The 19971-nt window shown below is 36.7% G+C and overlaps 1 protein-coding gene across 1 annotated transcript; it reads left to right on the top strand.

Annotated features, from left to right (window-relative positions):
* The first annotated feature begins 1808 nt into the window (after positions 1 to 1808).
* Positions 1809 to 15140, top strand: LOC120280692 (cyclic nucleotide-gated ion channel 1-like). Its single transcript, XM_039287620.1, has 9 exons — positions 1809 to 2021; positions 2167 to 2230; positions 3290 to 3504; positions 5883 to 6426; positions 7222 to 7431; positions 7673 to 7950; positions 9521 to 9632; positions 12079 to 12315; positions 14017 to 15140. The coding sequence occupies exons 3-9, from the start codon at positions 3476 to 3478 to the stop codon at positions 14713 to 14715; spliced, it is 2109 nt and encodes a 702-aa protein (XP_039143554.1). The 5' UTR covers positions 1809 to 2021; positions 2167 to 2230; positions 3290 to 3475; the 3' UTR covers positions 14716 to 15140.
* The last annotated feature ends 4831 nt before the right edge of the window (positions 15141 to 19971 follow it).

The raw sequence follows: 19971 nt of genomic DNA, 5'->3' as shown, positions 1-19971 counted from the left end.
TTTATAAAAAGAATACTTCTTATAAATCTCCTGATCCATATAATATCTTTACTAGCAAGAGACATAGCAATAAATTCATATTCCATAGAAGATAAAGCAACACATGATTGTCTTTTTGATGACCATGAAATTATTGATCCTCCTAAAGTAAATAACCAACCACTAGTAGATTTAGATGTTGCTTTATCAGAGCCCAATTTGCATCACTATAACATTCCAAGATAGTATTATCACATTTATAATGTAATCCATAATTTAAAGTATACTTTAAATATCTCATCAGTTTGTTAAGTTGGTTCCAATGATCAATATTAGGATTACTGGTGAATCTATAAAGTATGCTAACTGCACATGCAATATCAGGTCTTATATAATTCATAACATACATTAAACTACCAATAATTTTAGCATACATTTCTTGATTAATAGATGCACCATCATTTCTTAATAATGTAAGATGAGGCGTAAAAGGTGTTTTAAAATTTTTTGGTAGTCCTTCCATGAGGATGGGAGTTTCCCAATTATAGTGGACACTTGGAAAGTCTCAGAAATGGATTCCCCAGCATCGGCACATTGAGTGGCGATATCATTGAGTTCATTTACTTGATCAATGATAGGCTTAGTATCAACAAATTTAAAGTCGATGTACTTGTTCACTAGGAAAGATTTTATTGCCTGCATCTTCATTAACATACCTGCGTTTGAGTGATGTCCATAATTCACTGGTGGTTTTGTATAAGTGGAACACATTGAATAAGGAATTACTCATAGCATTCAGAATCATGAATCTGCACACGTAATCATCTTCAATCCATTTGCTTTGAGATAAGGTTTGAGATTCTGTATTTGAAGTTTGAATCTGAGAAGAGGATTGAGATGTGGCATCTTCAGTTTCAGATGACTTTCCTTGAGGATAAGCAGTGGTGAGGACATAAACAACTTTTGCAACTGTTAACTGATAAATCATCTTCATGCTCCATCTTTTGTAATTTAATCCATTGAATTTCTCAAGCCTTTCCACATCTTGAAGTTGAGGCTTTGTGACAAGAGAATCCATGACGATAATAACTATCCTAACCTTGTTGAAATAAATTTAAAAAATGGATAAGATAAAAATCAAGATGTGAAAGAAGTTTGAATGAATGAGAAGACAAAGATTTTAGGCAAGGCATTTCTAGGAAACTTTCTTTAGGATAGTTATTTCCCCACTAAATTGCAGATGCTTTTTAGGAAATACTAACCCCAGGATACAATGCCTAATCAAATAAACACGATTACTACAACTCAATCTTGTTCCTCAACCAGAACCAGCCAATGAAAAAATCAGAAAAGAGAAGAGATTTTTTTTTTATATCTTTTCCATTCTTGTACTTGACTATTTAAAAGAACTCTTTATCCAACCGTTGAGTATGTGAAAAGACATCTTTTCCCATTTCCTTCTCCCGTTCTTGGGATGTGTCAGAACAATGGTTACAAACACATCTCTTCTTTTTAAAAAAATATTTTATCTCTTTATCTATAACTATAAAGATAATAAGAAAATATATTTTATAAAAAACACCGAACAAAAGCATCTAATTATTATTAGATAATATTAATATATTTACATAATATATAACACCAAACATCCATTTTAAGCTCGGCAGATTGAGCTATTATTGTTACTATATTATTATTATTATAAAGGTCGTTGAGAGCAATGTTCACACACGTGAGAGTCACGTGAGAAGTGGGGCATGATGCCACGTCAGAGGGGGATTCCACTTCCATTATCTTGACAGTAGTAGGGATAGACTTTTTCCACCACTTTCCTAACTTTTCCTTGAATCAGCGTCTGACTTCCCCTTTTTCTCTCTCTCTAGACCTCAAGTCCAATTCCCCTCCCTCCCAGGAAGTACCCCGGAAGCTTCACCTTGTCCCGAGCGAGACCTTCAATCATATCTCCTCATCCTTCGAGGACCAGAGAAACCAAATCTCTTTCTCCTCGGCCAGCTAGCTCGATTGTTCCTGGATTTTTTCAGGTTTGATTTCTTCTTCTTCTTCTTTCCTTTCTTGCCGACAAATCTGTGTCGTTTTGGTGCTATTGACTTGGTTTGTTGTTTTGTGATCTTTTTTCTTCTCTGGTGATTTGTTGATCTTGTTGCGATTGTGAATTGGATGGTGTAGGGGTGAACTCGTGGCATTGGGGCTTTGGGGGGTTTGCTTCTCTCCTGGATGCTCTCCGATCTTGGTAAAAGATGGGTTTTTTATTTTTATTTTTTTTTATTTTTTTTGTGATTTTGTTGAATATATTGTTTTTTATTTGTAAGAGTCTTGTTGCATCAGCTTTGGTACAGAAGGATTTGGTTTTTCCTTCTCTTTGGAATTTCTTCTTTGTACTTGAAGTCTCTTAACTAAATCAAAACTTTTGGTTGTGGAAGCTGGGTGGTCACTGATGATTTCTTGAATGGTTCTGCGAACCTTTGGAAAGTATTAGATCGCTGCAGTATGTTAATTTTAGCAAGCTGAAAGCTTTTTAGTGGGCATGTTGGAATTATTGTTTTCAATACATAATGTGTGCTTCCAATAAGTGTATGCTTAATAAAGTTTGTGTTGGTCGTTTTGTGACTAAAACAATTTGGGGAGTTTCTTGTACATGATGGTTTCTTTTCCTTTTGCTAAATGATAACAAGTGGGTGGTTTTATTTAGATGCATGTGAAATATGTGAAGTTGAGGCAGGAAAACCTGCGGTCTGTGTTAAGTTGATTAAATAACTTCATTGCCTGTGATTAAAGAACTTCACTACCAGAAACTTGGTCTTATTCATCATCATCATTATTTACTTCCAAATCATAAGGGTACATGATAAGAATGATGGTAGTTTTATTTACTTCACCATGCTAGTATTTCCAGCCAACTTATAGCCAATACTAGTTTGATATCAGGTGTGTTGTTGTTTGATACCTTTTAACTATATGCAGTTAGTCATCTCTACTGATTAAAAAGATTCAATACCATTATTAGTGGGAATATGTGGTCAATCTGAAATATTGCCACTTGCAGACATTATGCTTCCTTTACTATGTTCCTTACCTTTTCATGCTTTGAACTGTGGGAATGTAACCGGTATTTGGTACCAAATGTCTATCTTGTTTCCACAGCGGGATTGCAGTATATCTTCCTAGTTATATCGACATTTCAATTACTAATTGGTGGGACTGGGTTAAGTGTAGATTATTATTTTATACTTCTAAATAGTTTCCAACTTCACAGCTTTGTTTTGACTTGTGCTTATAATGAATTATCCAGTTATACCATTTTGGGTTGTGTGAATTTGGAGGTTCACCATTTGGCTGATTGTAACTGTGCTTGAAGGTGACATTGAGGCCTTCTAATGAGAACTGAATTAGATTTTGGTCATTGATTATTCCCATATTTAAAAACCTCTCGAGTTCAGTGTGCACTTACAGTTGCTGTTGTGCAAGACCTGAAGTGATGCATCACCGGGAGGACAAATTTGTGAGGTTGGTTATTTCTTCAGTAATGTTTATGAATTTATTCCTTTCTGTTATAATCCTGAAGTGCCGGTTCTTCTCTATGCGAAAATATTACTTTTTATACAGCCAATGACAGGTGGCTTCTCTCTTGCATAAACATTAGTTGTAAAGAGCTTTAGTACGCTTGGGTTATAGCTAATAAGTATGTAATTGCTGCACCAATTTTTTTGCTCCATCCACATCGTTGGATGAAGTCTACATGCATATCTATCATAGACAATCTTTTTTATTGGAAGTTGGTTACTCTTTTTCCATGTAGCATACCGTGGAAAATCATGTTTTGGTGATGTATAATTAATCATATTTTAATGTATTTATTTTTTATTGGATTTGTTCTAGTTTTTATATAGCTTTGATTTGGTATTGTAGCTCTTCGAGTGGTTGACATAATTAGGTTTAAATTACCAAATTTGTACAAAGATGGGCGAGTCTAATTAATTACATGTCTATTTTACAAGTGCACTAATCATGGGTTTGCAAATTCAGATCCAAGTGTTAACTCAATATGACCTCTATTCTTGAAAATGAGAAATTTGTGACTGCAGTGATTATTAATGTAAGTGCACTAAAAATGGTTAAATAATAATCTGAAATATACTCCAGCTTTATATTCCTTGACTTAAATTAATTGTTACATATTCTGGATAGACATATTCCTCTAACAGTAAAACTCCCATTGTACATAATTGTCCTCTTTAGGCTGTTTCTCTTTTGAGACTCATATATTTAGAGCCTTGGGCGTTCTATGAAGAGCAAATTCCTTTTGAACTTGCCTAGGAGTGGAAGGCATCAAAAAATGATTTTGAATGTGATTGTGGGTTGATATATATTTAATTGATTTGAGAAAATTATTTATACCCGAGTAGAAGCCAATTTCCAAAACTGATTCTTTGAATTTGACAAGTTCTTTGGCCTTGTAATGTAGGCGTATATTAACATTTTACAATTTTGAATGTTTGAGGAAGGAGATCAACAGCCTATAGGCGCTTTCAAACTTCTAGGGCAACTAATTAACTCGAACTAAAGAAATCCCATGAGGGACCTATAAATCCAACATACCCAACATGCTTAGGAGATAAATTAGTAAAATATACCTAATTGAAACATCTATTAATAATAAACAAAGAATTTTTTATTTATTCAGCAACTTTTAATCTCAAATTACAACAAAGACTGATATTTTCTATAGGCTTGTGTTTTATTTGATATTTTCATGAATATGATTCTCCTCATTGTATGCAATTCGAATTAGATTTTACATTGCCATGCATACTTTTCATTGGGAGTCTGTGTTTATATTTAGATTTCGCCAATAATTACTCTTGCATTTATTTTTATTTTTATTTTTGTCCAACTATACGTAGTTATCAAGTGCGGCACAAAGCTCTAGCTTAGAAAAGCCTTGGAGCCCTTGAAGGCTCGTGACATTAAAGAGTCCCTGAGCGTGCGCCTTGCCTCGAGGCTTGAGGCGATTTAAGAAATGGCTTAGTAAAGTGCAACCATTTTTTTTAATGTTTAAGAACTAGATAAATATGAGCTATTATATGATTATGAAATTAAAAGGCTCTTTATTTTTTTTCCAGTTTTTAAGAGGTAGACAAATATGAGCCAATAGATAATTATCAAATTAAATCTCAACCCTTAAAAACAAAAGGCTCTTTTATTTTTATTTTCAGTTTTTAAAAACTAGATAAATATGAGTCATTGGACAATTATTAAATTAAATCTCAACCTTTGAAAACAAAAAGGTTTTTTATGCTAAAAACACCAATCTCTTCTTAGCTCAACCTTAGTAGTAGTAGAGTGGTAGTGGTGTGATGATTTTTTTGTTATGTTGATAATATGCTATTTTGCTCTATATATATTTTATCCAAGCTTTGAACTTTAAACTTTGATTTTTCTTATTTTATGAAATTTTAGTATGTATTATAAATTTTATGAAAATTTTATTTCTTTTAAATTTTTTTGCTCCTTGCTTCGGAAAAGTGCACGCCATAGCCTTGCTCCTTGTGCCCGGGTGATTTGACCCCTAACTCCTTGATATGCTTTTTTGCTTTTAACAACTATGCAACTATATCATCTTTACTTGTGATGCACTATTCATGACTGTTTTGCTCGGCCAATTAATAGAACTTTCTGTCGATGTAAAAAAAGAACACTTAATGTCTCGATAATAATGTGTGATTACTAACAAATTGGTTCAAACCATGAGGGAAGAAACAAGTTCATGAAAATGTGAATTTTAGTGCTTCTTTAAGGTGATCTTTGTTTTATTAAAAAATTGTTCTTTATCTAATGCTTTTACTGAATATGACTATTTACTATGTATACTTTGTGAAATGAAGGTTTCAGGACTGGCGTTCAGAGAGATCCGTTAGTTCAGAGAGGACCTATTCAAAGGGAGAGAGAAGAATATTCTGTTCAGTTGCAAATATTGCTAGGGCTTTTGTTGAGTGGGGATCCAAGGCGATTGAAAATGTTTTTCACTACAAGCCTCCATCTGAATCCTCAGTGGGAGAGCTCAAGTCTAGGAGAAAAGTACTTGATCCTCAAGGTCCATTTCTTCAGAGGTGGAATAAGATATTTGTCTTGTCGTGTGTGATTGCTGTGTCTGTGGATCCCTTATTCTTTTATATTCCGGTTGTTAATGACAATGGTGCATGTCTTGATTTGGATATGAAACTGGCAATCGTTGCCAGTGTCTTGCGCTCCATCACAGACCTGTTTTACCTTCTTCATATCGTTTTTCAGTTTCGGACTGGTTTTATAGCTCCTTCATCAAGAGTATTTGGAAGGGGTGTTTTAGTTGAAGATCCTTCAATAATAGCGAGACGGTATTTATCATCACACTTTCTCATTGACATTCTTGCTGTACTTCCCTTGCCTCAGGTAAAAGATTAATTCACACATTGGATTGACTTTGTTTATCCTTAGACTATCTGCGTATGTTTTTCTTATTGATGAGTGTAATCATCTGGTCACAATGTTACTGTCTCTCATTTATTAGACTATATTACAAATACTGTTTATAAACCATAGCAACAAATTCAGGATGAGTGCGATGTATGTTCATTCATTTATCTTCCCATAATATACAAGACTAGTTTTCGATGACTTAGAAGTTGATTCAAAGCTACTACTAGAAAACACTTAGGTGTATCTATGTATTAATGTACCAGTTTAAATGACACTGGATGTGAAGGAGTGAGAAGTTATTTCACCTAAAACTTGTGAAAAGTGCCTGCTAGTCATCATGAGAAGACCTCACTCTTATTCTGAATGAACTGTTTTAGGAATTTTCTTTGGAAATGAACTTATCAAAATGGTGGTGAGCAATTATTCCCTGAAGATGTTTAGGGCGTTCTGAGAAATAATTGTTCACATGATACAGTATAGTACTATGTAGAGGTTTTGCCTGCTTAAAAGCAATGATGTTTATATTGAATGTCCTTGAGTAGGATTGCATCAATCTTTTAGTTAGTATTACTTGAGGACCGGATGGTGATGGTGGTGGTGGGTTTAAATAGACTGGCAGTTATTGATATTACTTATTTAGTACTCTTATACACATATTGGTCATATTGGCAAGATGATTAATATCCTAAATCTCTCTGCAATATCTATTTATCTTATGTAATTCAATTCATAGGCATGATTTTCTAACTCAAATGTTTCTTCATTTAGGTGGTTATCCTAAGCATAGTACCAGAGCTGAAGTCTGCACCATTAAATGCAAAAAACCTTTTAATGTTTATTGTTGTGTTCCAATATATTCCTAGACTTACTAGGATCATTCCTTTGTATCTGGAAGTTACAAGGACAGCTGGAATAATCACTGAAACAGCATGGGCTGGGGCAGCTTTTAACCTCTTGCTTTATATGCTTGCAAGTCATGTAAGTCCAATTACTATCGTTGACTTCTAATTTATTTTCATAATCAAACATTGTTTCGAAAAAATTTAATAGCCTCTAAGGTATTCTCTTTAGATGCATTTGTATAAAAATAGTCTGATTACAGTGCTGTGTGTGCGTTGTACTTCTTTTGCTCCAAATGGTTATGCCTGTATCTGTCTGATAGGAAACCCTTCATTCTTCCATGCTTGCTTCATTGATATCATGGGTAGATATCTTGCAGGTACTTGGAGCATTTTGGTACTTGATTTCAATAGAACGAGAATACTCATGCTGGAAGGCTGCCTGCCAAACCAACTGCTCTGTTTCCTCTTTGTATTGTAGAGATGGACAAGACAATGGGCAAAATGTTATTATTGCTGATGCTTGCCCTGTTGCAACACCTAATGCTACACTTTTCAACTTTGGAATATTCCTTCCTGCTCTTCAAAATATTGTTCAAACAAAAGCCTTCTTCCCAAAGCTGTTTTATTGCTTTTGGTGGGGATTGCAAAACTTGAGGTATGTGTATCTTATTATCACTCCTTTTTTATATTTAGGTTGTGTTTGGTTGATGATTAAAAGGTGTGTGTTCGGGGGTAGGGCTGTAAATGAGCTGAGCCGAGCCGAGTTTTGTCTTGTTCAAGCTTGGCTCGTTACTATTTAATCGAGCTTGAGCTCGAGCCGAGATTTCTTCGAGCTTCATTTTTCATGTTCAAGCTTGGCTCATTACTATTTTAACTGAGCTCAAGCTCTAATCGAGCTTATTTCGAACTTCATGCTCGAGCTCAACTTGTTAAAAAAATTCGAAGGTTAATCTTGGCTCGTTAGCTTAATTAAGGCTTGACTATTTTTTTATATTCTATTTTTGTTTATTTAGTAAAGTATCATTTAAAGCTTATTTAATGAATTATTATCAAGTGTGACTCAGCTCGATTTGAGTTTGATGATTAAAAGAATAATTTAAGCTTATTTATTGAATCATTAAGGTTTGAGTTCAAGCTTGTTAAAATCTTCATTAAATAAGTTAACAAATAATTACAATAATAACAAAATAAACATTGTGATGTAACTATCTATAAATATTTTTTCCGATATTATTAATGATCCAATAAATAAGCTTGTTCATGACACTATGAATGGTTATATTAATGATTGTTACAAATAAAATTGGAAATGATACTATAAACGAGCTTTTAATTATACAATAAACAAGTTGTTCAAAAGATTTAATGAGGCGAGCTTGGTGGTGTTCATGCTTGGCTCGTTTATCTTACGAGCTCATTTAACTTAAATTGACAACAACGACAGTCACATATACACCTTAATATACATATATATATATATATATATATTTATATAAATGAGCTCATGAGCTCGAGCTTGTTCACGTGCTGTGTTCGCGCCAAAACGAGCCGAGCTTTCGGCAGCTCAAGCTTGGCTCGTTTATTAATCGAGCTTGAAAATGATGTTCAAGCTTGGTTCGTTTACAATATGAGCTGAAACACGAACGAGCCCTTATCGAGCCGAACACCGAGACGCTCACAAATGGCTCGGCTTAAATGCACCCTTATTCAGGAGAACCTTTTTTGTATATTGATTTGGAGAGATAGCTTTTATATGAGTTGATTTAATTAATACTAATCAAAATTAAATATTTCAAAATGGAAAGTTTAATAATAAATATTTAATTGATATTAATATTTTTGAAAAAATAATTAATAAATATATTGATTTAAATACATCTATTGGGTTTACATAACGCTCCCCTTACATAATGCTCCCAAACTGATCATTCTTTTGGTGACTTAAATGTTACTCCCAAGGATGTAATTGATATTACACCATATTTAACAAAGTTTTATTTAATTGTTAGAGTATGCGGTGTGATTCATGGCAGTTTTACACTAGTATGGAAGATTTTTATGGAGTATTGTGCTACGAAGCTTTTAAATTTTGTTTCCACCTCGGATTGCTTATTAGCTTGTGTTCAAGTGTATATGCGTTGTATGCATTCTTTTTTTTTCATGCAAATTTTCTTTGTGAGCATAATTCCAACATGGGAACTTGTTTTGGCTCTTGAGTTTTGCAGTTCTCTCGGTCAGAATCTGGGCACAAGCACTTATGTTTGGGAAATCTTGTTTGCTGTTTTCATCTCAATATCTGGCCTGGTTTTATTTTCACTTCTCATCGGGAATATGCAGGTGTGGTTCCATTGTTATCATGGTTATCTTGTCTTATCTTAATTTTTTCAACTTTTTCCAGCTATTCCATTTATATGCCTTTTAAGTGATGTTTTGTCTTTGCAATCTCATAATGCTCTGTATTAGATAGCAATCAAATTCCTTGGACCTGGAAAAAAATTGTGTCCAATAGGATGTGTCCCTATATTGAAGGTTTGGAAGACCTCTGTCATATCCATTAGACAATGGATGCTTTTTTATTCCCATTTTCTTGTTTTACATTATTTCCTTTATTTATTTATTTATTTATTTATTTTTACCTATTTTTATGAAATAAAAAGCTAGGGATGCATAAAGGAAGATCCTTATTGTATGGATCTGACAACCCATTTTAATGGATCAAAAATAAAATTGAGAACAATCTTATTCAAATTCTAAGGGGATGTTTGCTTGGGGATAAGGATGGGGATTAAAAGGATTTTTTTAAACTTTTTGGTTAGAGGAAAAAGGTTTATCTAAGCTGACTAAAGTTTGACTTAATTAATACTATAAATACTATATAATTTAAATTAAATTTTTATTTTTTAATAATAATAAATACATATTCATAGTGATATTTTTTTTTAAAAATAATTATTTATATTTATTTAAAAGATAATTTTTATAAAAATAAGAAGCATACTCATATAAGTTGTTTAGCTAAGGGAATAGTTCTTATCCCCAGCCAAACATGGAATAAATGTCTTGTAATCTTCAACCAAAATCACAGAGGTTAGCCCTATAGCCTGTTTTCAGTACTTAGCAGCCTATTCGAACTAAGCCTTTTCATTTTCGAAATCACCCTGTAGAACAGCCCATCCTCCTTGGTCGGGATAGGTGTATGATAGATAATAGTCTTATACATTTGTTGATGAAGCTTCAACAGCAGCTTGGTCAAGAGGAAAGTTGTGAGCATTACGTTCATGCATTACTTCCATACCAAGGTTAGCACGATTAATGATATCAGCCCAAGTGTTAATGACACGGCCTTGACTGTCAACTACGGATTGGTTGAAATTGAAACCATTTAAGTTGAAAGCCATAGTACTAATACCCAAAGCAGTAAACCAAATACCTACTACAGGCCAAGCAGCCAAGAAGAAATGTAAAGAACGAGAATTGTTGAAACTAGCATATTGGAAGATCAATCGACCAAAATAACCATGAGCAGCTACGATATTATAAGTTTCTCCCTCTTGACCGAATTTGTAACCTTCATTAGCAGACTCGTTTTCAGTGGTTTCCCTGATCAAACTAGAGGTTACCAAAGAACCATGCATAGCACTAAATAGGGAGCCGCCGAATACACCAGCTACGCCTAACATGTGAAATGGGTGCATAAGGATATTGTGTTCTGCCTGGAATACAATCTTAAAGTCCATAGTAATAGAAGGAAGTAGTCTAAGGGCCCGGCCCTATGGAGAAAATGTGGTCAGAAATCCATATTAGAATTTAACCAAAATGACCAAATTTATTTATCTTTATGCTTAAGATAATAGATTACCTAGTAGAAAAGATTTCAAAATCATTCACAAGTCTCCTTTTTTCCCCCCTTTTTGCAATTTCTCGATTACTGGAGTATAATGTTAAAGTTGCTGATAACCTCTTATTTGTATCATATTAACAAATGGTGCTGTAGTTCCATGCTTCCATCTTGTTTTCAACTCAACCATAAATTTCAATTGGATGTCCATGTTGAGAACATCACTGGAAAGGCATATCATAGTCAGGCATTATGCTTTGTGTGTATTTGTAGCAAAGCAAGCAGACACACAGGTTAGATATGGATTTCCGCAAGACATCCTGCTATTTCACCTTAGTCACCAATCACCATCCACCATGAAAAATGCTAGCCCCAGTGGACCCATTACATGCTTTTGAAAACTTCCTGATACAGTTACTGCATTTTTTGGGCTGCTTGCATTAAATATTGTTTTATCTTTGGGAGATAAATCATATGTGCTTACCAAATTAGCTGTTCTATTATTGAAAATGATAAATTTCTGACATAGTTATAAATTGTAATGGAAACTAGAATTTGATTGCGCAATTTCTGTATATCATGTATTATTTTTATGTGTTGCAGAATATTAGCTGGAGAGTAACTTAATAGTAGATTGTCAACTAGTAGTTCCTTACACGGTTTTAGCAGTTACTTGGGAATTCTGAGTGAAATTACAAGCAGACATTAACTTCAGTGGTGTACTTAATCTTACTCATCATGTTGTATAACCTAATATGTCTTGATTATCTTTTTTGCAACACTACCATTCTAACAAGTGTGATACCTGATTGACTAAGTAAGCCCAATAACTTGAATGAAATACAAAGTCAAGTCTTGATGTTCATTTCCTACGTAATGAAGAAAGAGAGAAAACTAGAGAATTATTTCATAATTAATCTAAGACCCTCAGATGCTATGCAACAGACATACCTGCAATCCACCACAATGAGGATAGAAGAAATGAGAGTGAAAAGGAGGGATGCCGAGCAGTGGATGTCTCACCGCTTGCTTCCTGAGAACTTGAGGGAGCGAATTCGTCGACATGAGCAGTACAGATGGCAGGAAACAAGAGGTGTGGATGAAGAGCATTTGATCATGAATCTGCCAAAAGACCTTAGGAGGGACATAAAGCGTCATCTCTGTTTGGCACTGCTCATGAGGGTAAGTCCATTGGTGCCTAAGCACATATTTTAATAAGTTGTTCTTAGTGCACATTTTCTGTTTATTGATAAAATTCATATTATTTTTTTTCATAAGAAAGCATGCAGCATTATTAAGTACGGGCACGATTAAGTACAGGCATGTAGTCAGTTTCAAATTCAGTCTGTTATTGCTCTGATAAGCAATTTAATGCGGATGATGTATTGTAGAGATAAATTTGTTCTGTGTTGGCTTTATTGATTCCCATAAATTATTTATCATGTTCATACAAATGAGTTTTCTTAACTATTCTATTCTTAGTCTGATAATGAAAAATAAATTCCCACCATGTAACATTGGATATGCATACATATTAAGCATATATGGCGTATGCTGCCATCTTTTTTGGCTGCCTTAGCTGCAACTGCTCTTTGGCCTTGACTACTTTGAACTAGTTATTTCTCCCTTTAAAGAGGGAATGGTATTAAAAAGTTAAGCTATTGGTTGGAATGTAGAAATTTTGTAGTATATTTTCTGTGAGCATGTATGCCTGCCCTCTCTCAAATGCATTTTGTAACAATGCAGATGCACCAATTGTTTGGCTGCTATCTTTCAATCATTGTATGCTTATCTTTTTTTATAGATTTTTGTAATTAGCTTTCAGACATTACGTAGTCACCAAAAACTATTAGTCAGTATCCACAAGCTTGGAGCAAAGGGAATTACAAAGGCAGACAGATTTCTTGGGGAAAACTAAGAGCTAAATGTTGGATTTTACTATTCTTGTACCATGAACATTCTTGGAAACAAATTATGCTACCTTTTGTGAAATCCCTTCATTACTAATAAAAAATGTGGCACAGGCAGGCATGTTGGTCAGGATTGCATTTCATCCGGTGATTGTGTTTTCTTCATATTTACTTTATATGGAAAGAACCATCACGCATCTATACTAGCATTGGTATAAAATCTGTTGTATCTTGAAGGGTCTAATGCCAAATATTCCACTTTTATTGTTATATTTTTTTGGCTGAATATTTGAGTATGAAATATTTCCACTTCCAGTGAGCGAACAATTGCAATTACTGCTATTCACGCTTTTTATTTTCTCTATATTTGAATCCCTTTTTGGTTCATTGGAATCCTATGTTCAGTGGCTTGCATTTGCCGACCCCAATTTGGTGCTGAATTCTAATTGCACCACCACGAGCTTATTGTCACTGTGCTGAGTTAATCATTTCCTCGGATGCATAGCAATATCCACAATCAAACTATGCAACACAAGAATGTCATGGCATTCCATGGCTTTAATTCAAGCAATCAGGCAAAATAATCCTTAAATGTAAACAAGGCCTATAGAATACCTAGTCTGAATCTGCTGCCTAGATGACATCACATGGGCCTTGTCCTTAACTTTTTTCCAGCTGATGTAACATATGTTTCAAATGAAATTATCAATTTATGTGTTTTGATTGAGTCATGTTCAGCTGACAAGTCTTTAATGCGATCTATCAAGCGAATGCCTTTCACATAAATAGAGCCAATATAGAAACTCTAGCAATAATGGAAAAGCTATATTTAATCTTGGAATGGTATTTAAGGAAAACACCTCCAATGAGATACCTTGTTTTTATGTATCTGATTATAATACTCTTCGTGTTGTTTAAATGCTCTTCTAATTACGAAGCCTCTGAGTTCAATGTGTTACTCTCCTTTCTCCAGGTACCCATGTTTGAGAAGATGGATGATCAGCTTATGGATGCCATGTGTGATCGTTTGAAACCAGTGTTATATACTGAGGACAGTTGCATCATACGGGAGGGAGACCCCGTAGATGAGATGCTCTTTATCATGCGGGGAAAATTGGAGAGTGTCACCACTAATGGTGGAAGAACAGGATTCTTCAATTCGGATTTTCTCAAAGCCGGGGATTTTTGTGGTGAAGAGCTCCTCACTTGGGCTTTGGATCCCCACTCATCCTCCAGCCTCCCCAGCTCAACACGGACAGTGAAGGCATTGTCCGAGGTTGAGGCATTTGCTCTAATGGCGGACGATTTGAAGTTTGTTGCTTCTCAGTTCCGACGGCTGCACAGCAAGCAGCTCCGTCACACATTTAGGTTCTACTCACAACAGTGGAGAACATGGGCTGCCTGTTTCATACAGGCTGCTTGGAGAAGATACATGAAGAAGAAAGTCGAGGACTCGTTGCATGAACACGAAAACAGGCTGCAGGCTGCACTTGTCACAGGTGGTGCTAGTTCACCTAGCCTTGGCGCCACCATTTATGCTTCTCGATTTGCGGTAAATGCTCTTCGGGCACTTCGAAGAAACGGCACGCGAAAGACCCGGCTGCAGGAACGGTTGCCCGTGATGTTACTTCAGAAACCAGCTGAACCCGATTTCACGGTGGATGAACACTAGCACATGATTTCTAATCTTGCCTTTCGCATGGGTTGTGAAAACCTCGGACTTTCCTTTGCAATCATCAGTTCTTTCGGAATGTATTGTTCTGCTAAGGAGCACACGAGATACTGTCGATGTGACACGGTTTAGTGCTTGTTCACGACATGACTGTTCCTTTGTGACTGCCATTCTAGGTTTTGGTCTTTTGGTGTGTACATGATTGAAAATAACTTAGGAAGATTTGTTGTATTATGCAAAATGTAAGTATTGAAAATTCTCTCAACTTCTAATTTGTATGGAGTTATATGTATTTGAAATTCTCTTCAAGGGGAATGTGTCAGTGCTTCAATGAGGGAAAATTTCATGTCAAGTTATTGTTTACGAGTCTTTTGGTTGTCTTTTTTTATTATTATTTTAATAGAAAAGTCTTTTGGTTGTGCGTATTTGTTTTGTTTTTGTCATTTTGTGATGAAATGTGTGATCAGTTGGTTATTCACATTTAAGCCTGCTTTAATCCCTATTCTCACAAAATTGTTCATTGAAGTGTTAGATTTTTTTTCTTCCTACTTAAGAATTATGGAAAAGCCACGCACAGGATTCGAACGAGTAGGATTTAAATCCTCGACTTTTCAATCAGTAGAGAGGTGAATAAAGCGCTAACTATTTTATTTATTACAGGATAGTTAAGTGTAAGATTATTCAACACAACTTTAATTATACATTTTTTTCTTTTAATTTTTCCCTCAGATTAATTGCCGGAAAGTTGTACCTAAACTACCTATTGAGTAAGGATTCTCTTTAAAAAAAAAATAATAATAATACAATGCCACATTTGAATCCTTGAACTCTGATTTGGGAGAGAAATGAATACCTGCTTCTTTTATTGTAGGAGTGGTTTAGTGTCATAACCATAACAAGGCAAACTTTTGCTAATGTAAAACATTTTTATACATCTCAATTTTTATGTGAATAACCAATGAACCAATGAGAGTAAACTCTCAAGACATCAAATTTTTTGTTTTTTTTTTTTTAAATAAAGTGGATAAATCATAATTTATTAAAGACAAGAAAAAAACAAGTGCAAGACCAAAACTAAGACTTAAATAAAGTAAAGAGCTAAATAGTACAAAACAGTAGGACCAAATTCTGGCGGAATATCGGTAGATAAGGAGCAACTAATCAATGGTCTCTATCACCGCGTGACAGAGCAGATAAGTAGTGCAGATATTCTGTTACACCCCAGTTTTGAGAGGTTGTCCATCGTTAAGATCTTGTTATTCCATGCAAGCTAGGTAAATATCTTGATTTTGAGCGGACTTACACACTTCCACATAATAATACTTATCGAATATCTAAGACAATCATCATTGAGGAAGTTATAGAAGGATTTGATTGTGAAGATCCTGTTTTTATCCTAATGCCAAGTCTTATAGTCCGAACCATCAGTAAGCATGGAAACCAGACAACTATAAGGTTTAGCAAGCTCATTATTGTTCAGAGGGGTTGGTTGTAGTTGAAAGTCAAACATGTGAGAGGGGGATTTTTCCCTCTATAGAAAAAGTCAAGCCAAATGTCTTGGGGCTTTGCCGTCTAATCATCTATCGAGCCAAAACAGTGTGGTTTTACTATCTTTTAAGACCGAGTGCACTTTTAAGTTGAATGCTTGCGGACATTGTTGGAAATCCTTCTAAAAGAATGATTTCTTTGTCAATGAGGTATGTAGTAAGAGCTTAGTTCTCCCAAAGCCATTGTAATTGAAGAAAATAACTAGTGACCAACACCATGACCTATCCGATGAGAGTTTACACCGTCATTTACCCAAAAAGTGTTTTTGTTGAATTCTTGTAAGTCTAGTACACCACAATCTCCTTGAGTCATAGTTTTGCAAATGCTTTTCCAAGATGATAGATGGCATTTCACTTGAGTCGAGATCTCTACCTTTCCGGAGGAAATCTATGTGTTTTTGTCAATCTCATGGATAAAACCATTTTTACTAATTGAAAGACTAACATGCAATATGTGGGGATAGGAGTTAAAACTGAGTTGATCATTGTCAATCTACCACCACCAGTAGACATGTATTGGGCCTTCCATGAGATGTATCTCATCTTGATCATGTGAGTCAGTTGTAACCAATCTTGGCGGTATGGGTAAAGGTGAGAGCTCTTGCTAGATCTAGTTATGTTCCTTGATTTGTTGAAAAGAGACTATTTTTATGAAAATTGATTGCTAATGTAGATATTCCTTCGAAGAGGTATAGGATGAGTTTGAAAATTCTAAAAGTTTAAATAACATTTCCCCATTTGGCAAACATATACTTAAACTTTGCACTGAGATTGGACACGCATTATTCTATAGTATAACTTTTCAAAAGAAGAATTAAGGCTTTATTCTATAGTATAACTTGTAAAAGAAGAATTAAGGCTTTATACTAGATGACAAAATCTTTCTAATCTCTTGTTAAAGAAAGAGTTTTAAAGACAGAGAAACAGTAAAGTTGTGGCCACCTACGCTAACATGCATCATTATATACTCATCACCAATCCATTGCAAGGTTCATCATGACATGGCCTTTGCTCATTGAGCTATATTCTTCATTAGAGATTACAATCCAGAACAAAATGAAGATAATGTATTGGCAAAAATGCTAGACCATAAAGAAGCATTCACATCTCATTTAAGTTGCGCCAATTTGTTTATGGGATTCCATACTTTGGGACTTTATGTTCATAATGACATCATGCTTGCTTTTGGTACTTTGGAAATGGCAATGCCCATCAAATAAATAATTAAGTGTGAGATTCAGAATCCAAATCTACACAATCACTCATGTTATGATCTTCTACATCCTAGATTTGCCTTAACTACAGCTTCAATCATGACTGCCAAATTGATGTCCTAATTATCTTTTTTTTCACTTTACCTCACATTCCGTTCTTGTGTTTTGCAAAAAGGCGAGATAACCTAAAAAATATTGTCAATGAATAGAAGCACATCTTGTTCATTAACATTCTTGAAATATTCCACCATGGTTAGTGTCACGGTCCTCCCGATTGCACCAGCGATCACAGTGCGGCGATCGTCACACCACCAAGGCGCCGAGCCATCCTCCAAAAACCTAGGACAAAATAGCCCACGAAAACAAGCAAGCAAGGATGCCTATCAAGTAAACAAGGCAAACAAGCATACAAGCATCATCAAAGACATCATGACCAGGGTCCAAGAAGTTCCAACCGCCCACCACACCAAGATGCCAGAAGGAATAAACTCAAGACAAGGAACTAGAGAGAAAAGGATAAACTCTCAATTAGAATGAATCCGAGATACACCATGAGCCACCTGACACAGCCAAGACCTTCACTCCCCCAAGGAATGAAAATGAACAAAGCCCTTGAGAGCTAGCTTACCCCAAGTGAAGCCAAACTCGCCCAAGTTCTCTAGCTGCCATCTCAAGAGGAAGGAGAGGGATATTTATAGCCAAATCCTCTCAATGGATAAGGACACCAGCCCTTGATCCAATGGCCAAGATATGCTTATAAGTTGTCCCATCACAACAAGCACAGTGCTACAGTGCAAGAAAACACACTGCTACAGTGCCCCAGACTCAGCCGGCCACCATCAGGATCGTGCTACAGTGCCGCCCAACGGTATCGTTCACCTGATTGGTAACGGCCTCGGCATCACCCTGCTGACGCGCCCCAGCCTGCCGGTAGCGCCCGCCTGTCAGCACAATGGTGCCGATGCCCATCGGCAGTCAGTCTGGCACTCGGCCGTTCCTCTCGGTAAAGACACTCGATAGCGCCCACGCGCCTCGCGTCATGCTGGCCCACGGCTGGCTAAGAGCTCCCGCTCCGCCCGCCTAATCCGCTGACCGACCGTACAAGTCTATATCGACCGTACCGCCTAATGTCGATCTGGCTCCTTTTGCCTATACTTAGCCAAATATCTATGATCATAAGATCATCCTGGTCCCTTGGTCGCGATCCCATCACCACGCGCATCACGCCATGCGCGCTGCCTAGCGAGTTCCCGGTAATGCGCGGCACCATGCCCGCGCATCTCTCGCTCGGCACCCCCGGCGGGGATTCTTGATCATATGCGGCCGCAACCCGCATATAGGCCACCGGACGACTAACGTCTTGTTCGGACTTGGATTTTGACCTATTTTGGCTTCATCGGTCATCCTCCCTCGGCATGGAACCATCCTCCGCTGAGCGCATAAGGTAAAACCCTTACAAACCACCCCCACTAGAGAAAGTTCGACGCCCTCGTCGAACGGGGCTAAGGGTTTACAATAACCTCATACGGCCAAACTAGTGTTGTTAGTCGATTTTCCACACGGAAATCCCAAAGAACGTCTTCTTCGGTCCGCATTGTTTTAAACTTCCAACTTAAGTTTCATTCTCAAAACCAAAGTGGAGTGTTGAAGTTCATCTCCAAACTTTAATGTCATCGGCCCGCCGATGACGTCTTGACACCATGACCTGAGGAACCCGTTCTTCATGTCAATACCATCACAGTCCACCAGCATCCGCGCTTCTTCCGTCGCCATCAAGGGATAAGTAGGGTCACGAAACTTGCCCTCGGCCAAGCAACTCGAGCCCGTTCCCGCCCAACCTCTGCCAAGCACACCGCCATTGCCTCTGCCCCTTCTCTGGCCAGACAAGCTGCCCATGCTTCTGCCTTTCCTGCGGCCTAGTGATCACTTGCTCCTGCCAACCAAGCTCCCCTACTCCCACTACATTTGCTTCAGCAAAGGGACTACACAACCCAAGTTGCTACAAAAAGCAATTACACATGACAACGAAGAGGGACTGCCCTTATGGTTACATAAACAGAGGTGTCAAAACATACATGATTCAAAAGAGCATACATACAAACATGACTCTTTTGACATATAAACATCTTGATGCCCTCCCTTAGCTTCAGAACATCGGGGCTTCATTCCCTGTCCCGCAGTTCCCATCACATTAAACCCAAGCGGACAGTGGATCCCTCGGAAGATGGCTCGCTCTCGTGGCCGTCACTATGAACCAGTACGATCGTCATCTTCCCCTTCGAATCCAATGGAGCCTGGCTAGGACCAGCATCATCACGGCGGCCTGGTGAAGGAAATCTCACCGCAAGGGGAGGAGGGTCCTCCTGGGCCTCCTCCATACCACGAGCCCTCTCGCGGTACCACCGTTGTGTCCTGACTCCCCATATATTGGCTCTCATTACCATTTTTCTTGGCCTCGTCACTTCTTCTTGGACTCGAGACGACCTCGATGAGGG

This window comes from Dioscorea cayenensis, chromosome 17, assembly GCF_009730915.1.
Source record: "Dioscorea cayenensis subsp. rotundata cultivar TDr96_F1 chromosome 17, TDr96_F1_v2_PseudoChromosome.rev07_lg8_w22 25.fasta, whole genome shotgun sequence".
Classification (NCBI taxonomy): Eukaryota; Viridiplantae; Streptophyta; class Magnoliopsida; order Dioscoreales; family Dioscoreaceae; genus Dioscorea; species Dioscorea cayenensis.
This window is presented reverse-complemented; position numbering and strand designations above follow the sequence as displayed.